The sequence below is a fragment of the Lepidochelys kempii genome, chromosome 3 (assembly GCF_965140265.1).
Source record: "Lepidochelys kempii isolate rLepKem1 chromosome 3, rLepKem1.hap2, whole genome shotgun sequence".
Taxonomy (NCBI): Eukaryota; Metazoa; Chordata; order Testudines; family Cheloniidae; genus Lepidochelys; species Lepidochelys kempii.
In genome coordinates, this window is record NC_133258.1 from 156809602 (window position 1) to 156823393 (window position 13792).

The 13792-nt window shown below is 38.1% G+C and overlaps 1 protein-coding gene across 7 annotated transcripts in view; it reads left to right on the forward strand.

Annotated features, from left to right (window-relative positions):
* CDC42BPA (CDC42 binding protein kinase alpha) overlaps positions 1 to 13792 on the forward strand; it is a 322274-nt gene that overhangs the window by 124880 nt on the left and 183602 nt on the right. For all 7 annotated transcript variants that reach the window (XM_073338668.1, XM_073338662.1, XM_073338664.1 and 4 more), the window contains exon 5: positions 7604 to 7752. In XM_073338668.1, coding sequence (XP_073194769.1) covers positions 7604 to 7752 — 149 coding nt within the window. The remainder of the gene's footprint in view (positions 1 to 7603; positions 7753 to 13792) is intronic.

The window sequence follows — 13792 nt, forward strand, 5'->3', positions numbered from 1 at the left end:
TTTAAAAATCTTGCTCAGGCATGCAGGAGTGAAATCAGAAAGTTCAAATAACACTTGGAGTTACAGCTAGCAAGGGATGTTAAGAGTAACAAGAAGGGTTTCTACAGGTATGTTAGCAACAAGAAGAAGGTCAAAGAAAGTGTGGGCCCCTTACTGATTAGGAGAGGCAATCTAGTGACCGAGGATATGCACAAAGCTAATGTACTTAATGCTTTTTTTTTGCCTCGGTCTTCACGAACAAGATCAGCTCCCAGACTACTGCACTGGGCAGCACAGTATGGGGAGGAGGTGACCAGCCCTCTGCGAAGAAAGAAGTGGTTCGGGACTATTTAGAAAAGATGGACGAGCACAAGTCCATGGGGCCAGGTGTGCTGCATCCGAGAGTGCTAAAGGAGTTGGCGGATGTGATTGCAGAGCCATTGGCCATTATCTTTGAAAACTCATGGCGATTGGGGGAAGTCCCAGACGACTGGAAAAAGGCTAATATAGTGCTTATCTTTAAAAAAGGGAAGGAGGAGGATCCAGGGAACTACAGGCCAGTCAGCCTCACCTCAGTCCCTGGAAAAATCATGGAGCAGGTCCTCAAAGATTCAATTCTGAAGCATTTAGAGGAGAGGAAAGTGATCAGGAACAGTCAGCATGGATTCACCAAGGGCAAGTCATGCCTGACTAATCTAATTGCCTTCTATGACGAGATAACTGGCTCTGTGGATGAGGGGAAAGCAGTGGACATGTTGTTCCTTGACTTTAGCAAAGCTTTTGACATGGTCTCCCACAGTATTCTTGCCAGCAAGTTAAAGAAGTATGGGCTGGATGAATGCACTACAAGGTGGGTAGAAAGCTGGCTAGATTGTCGGGCTCAACGGGTAGTGATCAATGGCTCCATGTCTAGTTGGCAGCCGGTATCAAGTGGAGTGCCCCAAGGGTCGGTCCTGGGTCCGCTTTTGTTCAATATCTTCATAAATGATCTGGAGGATGGTGTGGATTGCACTCTCAGCAAGTTTGCAGATGACACTAAACTGGGAGGAGAGGTAGATACGCTGGAGGGTAGGGATACAGAGGGACCTAGACAAATTGGAGGATTGGGCCAAAATAAATCTGATGAGGTTCAACAATGACAAATGCAGAGTCCTGCACTTAGGACGGAAGAATCCCATGCACCGCTACAGACTAGGGACCGAGCGGTTAAGCAGCAATTCTTCAGAAAAGGACATAGGGGTGACAGTGGACGAGAAGCTGGATATGAGTCAACAGTGTGCTCTTGTTGCTAAGTAGGCTTACGGCATTTTGGGATGTATAAGTAGAAGCATTGCCAGCAGATCAAGGGACGTGATGATTCCCCTCTGTTCGACATTGGTGAGGCCTCAGCTGGAGTACTGTGTCCAGTTTTCGGCCCCACATTACAAGAGGGATATGAAAAAATTGGAAAGCATCCAGCGGAGAGCAACAAAAATAATCTGGAGCACATGACTTACAAGGAGTGTCTGAGGGAACTGGGATTATTTAGTTTGCAGAAGAGAAGAATGAGGGGGCATTTGATAGCTACTTTCAACTACCTGAAAGAGGGTTCCAAAGAGGATGGCTCTAGACTGTTCTCAGTGGCACCAGATGGCAGAACAAGGAGTAATGGTCTTAAATTGCAGTGGGGGAGGTTTAGGTTGGATATTAGGAAAAAGTTTTTCACTAGGAGGGTGGTGAAGCACTGCGTTACCTAGGGAGGTGGTGGAATCTCCTTCCTTAAAGGTTTTTAAGGTCAGGCTTGACAAAGTCCTGTCTGGGATGATTTAGTTGGGGATTGGTCCTGCTTTGAGCAGGGGGTTGGACTAGATGACCTCTTGAGGTCCCTTCCAACCTTGATATTCTATGATTCTATGACTTGAAATGAGAGAATCAGATCATCTTTGGTTGAAAGATTCCTTGACTAACTCTTATTTCGTCTGCCAAACGAGAACCAAGGAATTTATGTGCATATCTGAGAATTCCTCAGAGTTATATTGGGTAGAAAGATGTAGATACTTGCTATATAAAGAATTTATATGGTCAGCTTTTAGTTCTTCTACTTCGCTCAGGATGGAGCATGATGTAGGCACATAAGACATTTGGTGACCTCTATACAGTTCAGCTGACAACATGAGAACTGACCAGCCAACCAACTTGTGAAATCCATTGAACTGCACCTTACTGCTATATAGATAAAGAACAGTTTAAAAATAGAAATCTCCTCTTTGTAATGTTCTTTTTTTGATCTTCTTAATGATCTTGGTCTTAGAAGAAAATAATAATGCATTTATGTGAATGAATGATACTACTTGGGGCAGTGGTTTGTATATTGTCTAAAGAATTCACTCCATTTTTGCATTAAAAATTTACCTTACAAATTTAACTTTGATCCTGAAAATATTCATGCACACCCTTAACTTCAAGCACATAGTCCCAATAACTTCAATGTGACTATTTGCAGGCCTGGGTGTTAGATGATATTTTATCATCACTTTATTGCTTTTGTTACACCTGGAAAAATTTATTTTGTAGTAGAACGAAGATATAAAAGTGCTGTATAACAAGCAAACAAAAAAAATCCCTTTGTATTTATGGTTGCATCAACTAAATTTTTTTTTAATGGCTTCCAAAAATATTGTGTTAAAAAAGGTGAATGATCGCTGTAGACAAATACACAAGATCGTGTTTCAGTGAAGAAAAAGGAATGCTGTTGCAGTTTTTTCCTGCATTCTTTCTCAGCAATAACTAGGCTTGGCAGAATTCAATGTTTATTTATAATTTTGATGGATAATATCAATGTTTATTTTTAAGCATTTTTTTTCTGTTTTGATTGACGTTAATTTTCACAGTTGTGGGAAATTATGGAGGAGGGTCAGAAAATAATTATTTAATGAGAGTAGATGTTGAGATTCAAAAAGTTAAAGCTTTATAACAGTTAAAACACAAATTGTCATGATCATGTCAAAATATACAAACTCTGCATTCTCAAGCAGCATTTTTCTTTTCGTGTCTGTAAATTTCTGTTATTAAGGTGGAAATATTTTTTCTCAATTTGTGTGTGTGTACAGCAAAATTGATGTTTACTGACATTTACCAATAACAATCTAATCCTAGCAATAACTGAAGCATGGATGGATGAGAGCAAAACCACTACACAGCAAATCAGTTAATAATCATCACATTCTGTATACAACCACGTCAGCTTTTAAAAAGTATTACCTGGAAGGCTATCCGATATTACACATCTCATTTGGGGGTGAGGGATAGCTCAGTGGTTTGAGCATTGGCCTGCTAAACCCAGGGTTGTGAGTTCAATCCTTGAGGAGGCCATTAGGAATCTGGGGCAAAAAAATTGGGGATTGATCCTGCTTTGAGCAGGGAGTTGGACTAGATGACCTCCTGAGGTCCCTTCCAATCCTGATATTCTATGATTTCACTGGGATTTTTCAGAGCAGTGGTGACCATAGCTTATTTGCCTTGTGTAAGGCATGCTAGCAAGACATCTTGCAGCATAGCAGGTTTGCAACTCAATGGCAGACAGCGACACAGTAACATTTTGATTATTGATATTTTGAAGACTTTGTGGAAAGACTTTATTCATTTCTCCACAACAATTGGTAAACTTAAAAATGGTTCCCAGGAGAATGTCACAATATGCTGTTTCAAGTTGTTACAGTCAGTGGAGTTCTAAAACACAGGATCCAAAACTACTTTTCTTTTCAGCAGAATCTGTTTCCTCTTCAAACAATGTATAAAAACTTTCAACAAAAAACCTTAAGGGTGACCAAATATGGAGGGGTAAAAGTTATTCCTCACAAATGTAGACTCTAATGTTGGGGAGATCCCCCTGTCCCAGTCCCTTGCTCACCTCTTAGTCGGGCAAGGCACAAGATTCCCCACCTGAGTTCCCCTGCCAAATTATTCTGGTTTTGGCAATCATTTTGTCCTATTTTTAAATGTTTTTCATTCCTCTGTTGCTGTTCAAAAGACACACACACACACAAAAAGGAAAATTGACTTCCTATGAAGGAACATCCATGAAACTGACTATCCACAAAATGTTGGCATTGAAGTTAGAAATAGGCAAATTGAAAATATACAGCACCATACCTTTGTGCTATATTACTCCTACATCACTATATCCTACTCTAAAGACAGATGATTGGAAACGTGGATATACACTATTTTCCTTGAAGATAGAGAAATAGTAAATAAAATAATGAACTTTTGAGAAAGAGACCTTCAAGTATTATTGTGAATTTTGGTGGAAAATTTGATCAATTAATTAGTCTTTCATCATGATGGTCAAGGTTATATTATCGTAATGTGCTTTCTGTAATAGGTGTTGAAAAGTTTGGTCCTGTGCAGATTATCCAGACCATTTTCAAACCCAGCTGGATGTTTTTCCAGGGGGACCCATACTGTTAGCAATCTTTGTAAACCATAAATAGTTTTCCTACCCTCAACAGGTCCAGATAGTCTAATTACACACTGTGTGTGGAACAATCCAAATTTGCCTCTGAGTTTCACAGAAAAGGTTTCATCATGCCATCTGGAGTGGCTCATGAGTGTGAGTTCCAAACTCAGGGCAGACTGTCCAGGAACAGGACACAAACCCCCAAATGGTTGTATGTTCTATAATTAGATTTCACCAAACAAAGTAACAAGTGTGAACTTCTAAAGGACTATAATAGCCTTAACATGGAGTCACAGACACTACTCTTAGTCTGTCTTGCCACAAAGGCAAGTTTCTCTCTGTGATAGATGGTCCCTTCCATCAAAAATCATAACAATATTCAGGTTACTCCCAGTACCAAAAGGACCAGTCTCTTACCCCAAGTCAACTGTATTTCAGCTCTTAAACCAAAGAAAATGCTTGTAGCCTATACTATAATAAATTATCAAAAGATTTATTAACTAGGAAAAAGAACTTTTATTTGCAAGCAGATAAATGAGTTTTATGATATTTAAAGCAGATAAATGACTTCATCTTAGATTTCAAAAGATAATATAGATTTTACTTATTATAGAAGTTTCTATGTCCTTTAGAGCTAACCCAAGCTAAACACAGTTGGAGATCCCTTGCTTATGCCTAGAAATCTCTGCCTTTCCGAGATCAATCAGTATAGGGATAACAATTTCTCCTTAACAGGCACTTTTATTGCCTTCCCCGAGGGCTCATGCTGTGATGGGACGAGAGCTTGTGCACATAACTTCTGTTGTTGGGGAGGAGATAACACTTCTTGTGGTAAACTAGCATTTTACATTTGGTAATGCTTCTCTCTTCACTGTGGGGGATTTACAGTCTTAGCAAACATTTTCATAGTTACAGAGCAAACATTTAAACATTGCCTTATAACATTGGATATAGATACTATAAGTAGGATTAACACATGCAGCATCCTACAAGCACTCTGTAAAGTCTAAACACAAAAGCATTCTTATAATTCTAATAGCTATTTTAAGAATACTAACACACAGGTAAGCCAGTCTGGTTTCCAGCTGTGCGTTTGTCAGTGTTCAATGAGGCCTGGGGCCCTGGCAAGAGCAGGCACGGGCTCCGCTAGCGTGTCAGACATTATAAGGGTTTTTTTAGCAACAGTGGTGGACAGTGCCAGTTTTGTTTGTTCAGCTGCTGATGAAATTCCAGAAAATAAGGCTTTTTTTTTTTCCCCGCTTTGCCTTTTCAGTTGCTATCCCTGAGTCCAGAGTCTTAGAGCTTCTCTACGTGAAAGCAGTAAAGACTATGGAGGTATGAGCTGTAGAGTGCATTAACGTGTTGCACTCTAACTGTCCTCTGTAAAACCTGCTGGCGTAAACTAAAAGGCACCTAGTTTATGTTGATGCTACCATCAACATGAATTAGGCATCTTTTTGTTCTCACCAGCGGGGTGTACAATGAGCTGTTGGGGTGCAACATGTTAGAGCACTCCACAATTCACACCCCAGTAGTCCTCACCATGTTGCTATGTAGACAAGCCCGTGGGGGACTTTTTCAATTAAAGAAAAATAAGTTACTCATAGTCTCAAAAGTTTTTACCTTGTTTGATCTGTTTCAGGTCATCTTGACCATATATTTGAATGCGTTTTCAGAGTTTAGTTTCCATAATATAGGAAAATAGAGAGGGGTTATGGTCTCTCAAAATCTGTGATCACATCCAGTTGCAATCATATTTTATGTTTCATTGGGAAACATTTACTTAACTTTAAATCAGTAAACTCAAAAATTGCTTTTCTCTGTGATTGAAATTACAAAATGGTAATCCCTTCCACTGTCTGTGGATATTCTACCAGGAGCCAGTACTATGAACAGGGAATCTGTTGGTCCTTCCCTATCCCAAGACTGGTTTAAGGTAAAGCATTTATTTTTCTGGTTTCAGAGTGGAACCTGTGTTTAGTCTGTATCGCAAAAACAACGAGGAGTACTTGTGGCGCCTTAGAGACTAACAAATTTATTTGGGCATAAGCTTTCATGGGCTAAAACCCACTTCATCAGATGCATGGAGTGGAAAATACAGTAGGCAGGTGTATATATACACAGTACATGAAAAGATGGGAGTTGCCTTACCAAATGAGGGGGTCAGTGCTAACAAGACAATTCAGTTAAAGTGGAAGTGGGCTATTCTCAACAGTAGAATGCCAAGGGAGGAAAAATCTCTTTTGTAGCGGTAATGAGGCCAATGTAATCAGGGTGGCCCATTTCAAACAGCTGACAAGAAGTTGTGAGTAACAATAGGGGAAATTTAGTTTTTTGTAGTGACCCATCCACTCCCAGTTTTTATTCAGGCCTAATTTGATGGTGTCCAGTTTGCAAATTAATTCCAGTTCTGCAGTTTCTCATTGGAGTCTGTTTTTGAAGGTTTTTTGGTTGAAGAATTGCCACTTTTAAGACTGTTGTTGAGTGTCCAGGGAGATTGAAGTGTTCTCCGACTGTTTTTTTTAATGTTGTAATTCTTGACGTCTGATTTGTGTCCATTTATTCTTTTGCATAGAGACTGATCGGTTTGGCCAATGTACATGGCAGAGGGGCATTGCTGGCACATGATGGCATATATCACATTGGTAGATGTGCAGGAAGAAATTGTGTCAAACTAGAGGAAATGTGTGGCCCCTAAATAAGATCCCATGCTAACCCAACTTTTTTTTTCAGTTAAATTTTTTAATACTTTAAGACTTTTGTATTCCATTTAAGGAGATTTTTATAATAAACTGAGAGAACTTAATTTCATAATCTTGTCTGATTCTGGAATGGTGAACTAGACAGACACTTTCCCTGTCTTTTTGTTTAATTTATTTGGACATAGGTAAATATGAAATCTTTACAAAAAAAAGATTTGCTAAAAACAAGTTTATGGTTTGCAGGATAACAAGGAATGTCAAAGGTTATTTGAAAAGGTACATTTATGAAGGCTATTTTTTTAAAAATGCTTCTTTTACTGTTTTGTCTCCATTTTAAGAAAATATCACAAAGAGCACTTCAGTGGTATCTAAAGTATTAATAATAGTCTGCAGTTCTTTAGCTGTACTTGGATTGTATTGGTCTTTGAGTCATTGTGTAAATTTTTTTTTCTTTGTGTCTCCCATACCTCTCCCTTACTCATAGTACCTGGTTATGGATTACTATGTTGGAGGAGATCTGCTCACCCTGCTCAGCAAGTTTGAGGACAGGTTACCTGAAGACATGGCTCGTTTTTATTTGGCTGAAATGGTGATAGCGATCGATTCTGTACATCAGTTACACTACGTCCATAGGTAAGGAAATCCAGCACTGAAATACAGAGATGACTTTAACACTGCATTATGGACCACTTCCTGCAGTTCTAACTTCACCAAATTCCTGTTGAAGTTAAGGGGAGTTTTACCTGAGGGCAAGATTTTGCTTTAGTGGTCAATTAGAGTGGGCGCAACTGGCAAATATTGAATGTAATGGTGACCACTGTATATGTGGCTTCATTTTTTGGATGTTCAGAACTGTTGCCAGGCTTGTTCAACAAGCTTAAAGATATTTCTCGAAAAAATCTTTGTCATTGGCATCTTCTAAATCAATATGCGTGTTTTTATTTGTTAAATGTAGATCTTTCACAAAATATGGCTGCTGTGTGATTTGCTAACTTGGACACCAGGCATCTGTGCAGATACCTGGAGGGTGGGTCACATTGCAGGATCAAGTCTTATGCTTGGAATGTGTCTCTTGATTAGTTTCTTCTGTGCATAAATATTTTAAAGCACAAAATTAAGTGTTGGAATTTTGATTTTTTTTTTAAAGTTTTGTTTTGGATTTGGTAACATTTCTAGCAATTGACTGCTGATGGCTTTATGGTAGTGACTAAGTTATTTGTACAAATAACTGAAAGCATTTGAACTTAATTTAAATGTAATGTCAAATGTGGTGCATTAGTTTGATGTATAAAAATGGCTCATTCCTGCCATTGCTTTTAACACGGTGCTCTTGCTGACTTCAGTAACAGCTTCATAATGATGGCAGGGGCAGTTCCAAAATGATAGTAGGATACTGCCTAAAGAGAGAGAGTGGGTTGTCCAAAATGATTCAGCATTGAGCTAACTTTGCTTTCATTGAAGTTAATAATAAAACTCCCCTTGGCTTCAGTTGGAGCAGAGTTAATTTAACTACATATAAGCCCTTTTGGAAATTCCACCTAAGACTCCTTTTGAGCATAAGCAACACTAGTGATTATTTGGCCATTCATATTGGCCTGATCTCCTCTCCAGAAGTGATCACAAGGTTGCCCTTGGGATCCATTTCAGTTTAGCATGAGTTTGGTATGAAGAAATGTCCTAATGATTGATTTTATTTTGATTTGAGGTTGCTCTTCATGAAAGGGTTCTAGCTAGGAGCACCTTGTGATTTTACATTGGTAAGCTCTGATTTGTCTTGCTTAAGCATTGAAGTAGGCATCATTGGAATTGGGGTTTGTCAGGTTCCTCATTTCTCATGTGAAATGTGTTTGAAGTCTTGTGACTCACCATTTCCAGGGGAGAAAAGAGCTGGTTGTTCTGTCAACGGACTGATTTATGTGGAAAGGAGCTCTTTGTGAACCTTCCTAATGGAAAAGACCCATTAAAAGTATCTTATTTATGATCTTTGTGAATTCAAATGATTTCAAGTGTGTGTCTTTGAGAAGGTATGTGTTCTTAAATCATTTTGCACCTGATCCAGAGCTCATTGAAGTTGATGGAAAGACTGCCATTGACTTCAGTGGGCTTTGGATCAAGCTTTTAAAAAGTAACTTGTGTGTGAATTGTTGAGCCTGCTGACTGACTATTTTTTATGGCAGTGAAAGAGCATTTCAGATGCTAGCTAGGCTGCTAAACTTTTTCTCTTAAGTCAGCCTGTAGAGTAGCTACAGTTCTCAGAAAAATAATTGAAGACGTTTCTTTCAGAAGACAATCTTGTCATTCCTGTACTGGTAATACGTAATGTACAACATAGGTGACATTTCCATCTTCAGATTGTTTATGTCCCCAGTGTTAAATTGGTTTGCATGTGAACTTGTGATACACAATTAAATGGCATCCTATAGGAGCTTTACAGCAACAGAACTGTTAGATTTGAAGATAGATGCTTGTAGGAATCAGTGTATGGACATATTAACTTACCCATACTTATTTGAAAATAGACGCCCGGTCCTTTTGTATTATTATTTGTAGCTTTGCCAGTGAGCTGCATGTAGCATATTCATAAATCTTCTCTTTAAGGTCAGTCCAAAAACGACACTTTTTATAATTCAAATAGAAGTAACACAAAGTGTGTTTATAAGGAAAAAAGCTTTTTGCAAAGATGAAAAATTCAAAAGGGCCTTGAGTAAGTGTTAAGTGATCAGCCTTTGAAATGTGATCCATTTCCCTGTTACTTTATTGAGATGTTTGCAGCTGTTACAGCAGAAGAAAGGAAAACATTTGTAAGTGCCAGCAGTGCTCTTTCCTGAAAAAATAACCCTGGTGGCCTCCTCCTCTGGCGAGGGGGAAATATTGTTGTGGGAGGTGGAGGGCCGGGGAAAGGCAAAAGAGAACATATATTAATAGAAAGTGATAATGTAATATCTGTTGTGCCAGTACTTCTGATGGATAGGCAGCATGCACAGGGATTTGAACTGTGTAGCTGGTGAATTAGAAACATCATATTTCATACATCTTTCTTTCAAGGTTATTTTGCTATCAAGATTCAGAACTCTACGGGGTTTGAATATTTAGTCTTGCTTTTTTGGTGTCCCAGCTCTTTCAGGACAGATTTTCACATTGACCACAACTAGTCTCATAGTCTGTGATAAGAGCACTTCCCCCTCCTGCCTATATTTCTTATATACTTTTTTTTATCCTTATTCCTCATCCCTTTTATCTTTATCCTTCATCCATTCCAGTCTTTTCTACTGTTCAGTAATTGCTTTTGTATTCTAGCTATAGAAGAGTGAAGTTTTTCTGGAGAATGGTGCTGATCACCATGGTAGTTATCCTGCAAGATAACCCAAGAGTTTTACCCAAGCCATTGTTGTCCTTCCATAATGGACTGTCAGGAGAGCTTATGGACATGAAACACAAGCAACCTTAGAACTATGCACCTCTGAAACTATAAACTATTGCAGAACTCCTCAGCTTTGTGTTGCTGTGCTGCAAGCCCTTAGGCAATTTCTGAGCGGGCATTGCTGGATTGCAGAACCCTTATTTGGAAGGCTGTAAAGTCTAGAGAATGGTAGGTGTTAACTAATATATAGCTAGCTTGTGTGTGTGTGTGTGTGTGTGTGTGTGTGTGTGTGATCTGCACTATATATGAATATATGGTGCAGATAGACACGTGTGTATATATGCTTGCGCACTCTCTGTAAACATCTGAAAAGAGCTGCGTTCAAACTTACATGATAATATTTCACTGCTGCTCAAGAATTTCAGGGAACAAATTGTGCAGTGTGTTACCCATTTGTTTTATCAATCTCATAAATTCTAATAATCATTAAAGTGCATTTTCTAGTAATACATAGGTTAACTACTTTATTCTTGGTGCAAGTCACTGATGCGTTTTGCATTAACCAATGGCATTGAGAGCTCCATGACTGACTCTGGAAAGATTAGTTTATATGAATTACCTTTAATTGAACATGGTTGCATATATACTTCTTGCCTGATTGTGCAGCCCTTACTCAAATAAGACTTCCTTGGGAGCTCATGTAAGGACTGTGTTTACCAGTGGTACCCATTTAATTTATTAGTTTAAAAAATTATTAAATTATGTTCTTTTGGTAGTAAGCCAAGGTTGAATATTGCCTTGTGCCATTTGTGTGTAAGCTGTACTTTTCTGTACAGTATATGGTTTTACATGTAGGCAACAGAAACACTGTAAAGCAAGAGGAAAATGAAAAGAATCATAGCATCTTCATTATGTTTCTGGTGAAATTTCTCAACTTGTATTAATACTAGTATGGTTTTAAAAAGTTTTTCTGTTTCCACTGTGATTAGGAGTAAATCATTCTCTTTCATATGCATTGCCAGGCTCTGCTTCCATGCATCATTGAGAGTTTGATCCTAACCCATATCTGAACAATCTTTGTCTTGAATTAGGTAGTTAGTCTTCATTACTGCATGTACAGCAATATGGCTGATATCATGTCATTAACACATGGAATTAGTCTCTTTTTCCTGTGAGATTTTAAACTAGCCTTTTGCTTAAATTAATGCCGAGCCATTGACTATTGGTTGACTTGAGTTATTTAAATCAACATATTACAGTAATATATGTCAAAGATTTCACTTGAGGATAGATGTTACTTTTGATGATGCTCTTTACCTGGGTTGAAAGACTGCTGTGTACAGTTAGAGACAGGGCAGTGCTGTAATCCAACCTCTTGTATATTCCATGAACCATGTTCTGATCTTGCAGGAGAATAGTGATATAGGTGATCATCCTGAGTACAAAGGACATAAATCTCTGCCTTCTCTTGTGTTTAACACATGTCAGCAGCCTTTTTACACTGAATAACATTCAGGAATTTGTGAGTGAGTGTGTTTTGCATTTTTTTAAAAATCCACTCGATACTGGCCTAAAAACATAATAAAAATATCTGTCCATTAATATTGCATGATAATATTCATTTGTTAATATTTTGTTTTCATTACACTCTGCATTTCCCTACTGCTAGTTTATATTTTTTGATAAATTATTATAGTCACATAATCTGAGACTCCACTACAAGATGGAAAGGGTCCTATTCTAAACTAAGTAATGGCAAAGGTTAAAACCATAATTCAAGTGTATCCTCCTTAGTTTGTGTTAATTTATGGATGCTTATTGGGTGGCCTGCAGAAGCCTTTTACTGTATGTAGATAGAAGCTCAGAAGCCAGTTTAGCAGATGCTAAAACAGATCCATAAAGTTAATGGACACTTCCATAATAGCAATAACAATTAATTTTATTTCTAGAGCTTTTCTTCCCTTTGCACTCAAGCTGTTTTGCAACAATTCATATTAGAACAATACAGTATGTAGAAATGTGTTCAAACTTTTTCTATAGTAACTTGCCAAGAAGTGAAAGTTTCCTTTTAAGAGAAATGTTCTTCACTGTAGGTGGTTAAAGCTCCCCTTGAAGAATAGCTATTATCCCTAGGTCCCAATTCAGCACTTGAATTATGCATGTATATTCCACTGACTGCACTGAGAGCTCTCTGAATGTACCCAATGGGACTTCCATTGAAGAGTTTGACATCTTAAATTGGAGTTTTTGAACAATAAAACCTTTCATTTAATTGTAAAACCACAGTTCTGGTTCCAAGGATAAAATAAAAAAACCTTTTAAGTTGATATTTGTCAAATAGCAAAACAAGATAATTCTGAAACAACTGTGTTGCTTAGTGAGGAGAGAAGAGAAGAGGACTAGTTTTTGGGTTCTTTTTCAGCTCTTCTAATGACTTGCAGTTTGACCATGAGTGAGTAACTTAAACTCTTTGTCAATAAGCTTACTTTTCTGAGCAGTAAATATGATAACACTGAAAAACATTGTAAAGGAGTGTTGATGATGAAATACTTTAAATCTTCAAAGGGTTACACTATGTAAACATGACTGACAACTAAAGCCATTCTTTAGAGAGAAACAATAGCTTATAGATTTTTAGAATGTCTGTTCTTCGATCACTTAAGTTTGTTGGACAGAAATTCAGCATTGTTTGTTACTCCTCTTGGGGCCAAATTGTGTCATCAGATGCCTCTACATGACCATGATGAAGATCATTAGGAATTGTTTATGCATACAAACCCAAAATTTGGGCCCACGACTAGACATTTTTGCATTGTTTGGTCCCTCTTCTCTGAGCTCAAATTTCAAAAGTAACTAAAGCTAGATCCTGTTAAATAGGAATGCTTTTTGTGTCACCAACCAGCCTGTATATAGCCTTTAACTCTTTGAGATTTAGGCTAGACAATCTACAAAAAATAGATGGCTGTTGTTTGCAGCAAGGACATCTTTTGGGGGTGGGGGGGAGGTCTACTGTTTTGTATACTCCTGACATATTAAGTCAATGTTGTTTTTTCTAAAACGTGGCCGGATGGCTGTCTCTTTGAATTTCCTTTTGCAGTTTTTTAGCTCAACTGAATCCTAAAGACTCAATTAAAGTTCATTCAGTTATGAAGTTGTGTCACTGACATCCATCAGCTTCCAGCTGATATTTCTAAATGTAATCTGCATGACACTTACCTGGAGTTTGTTTTGTGCTTTTTCAAAACAATGTCTGATAAGGTCTCTGTCTTACAAAGGTGATTTCCTTCCTGAGGATCTGCTATATGGAAACAT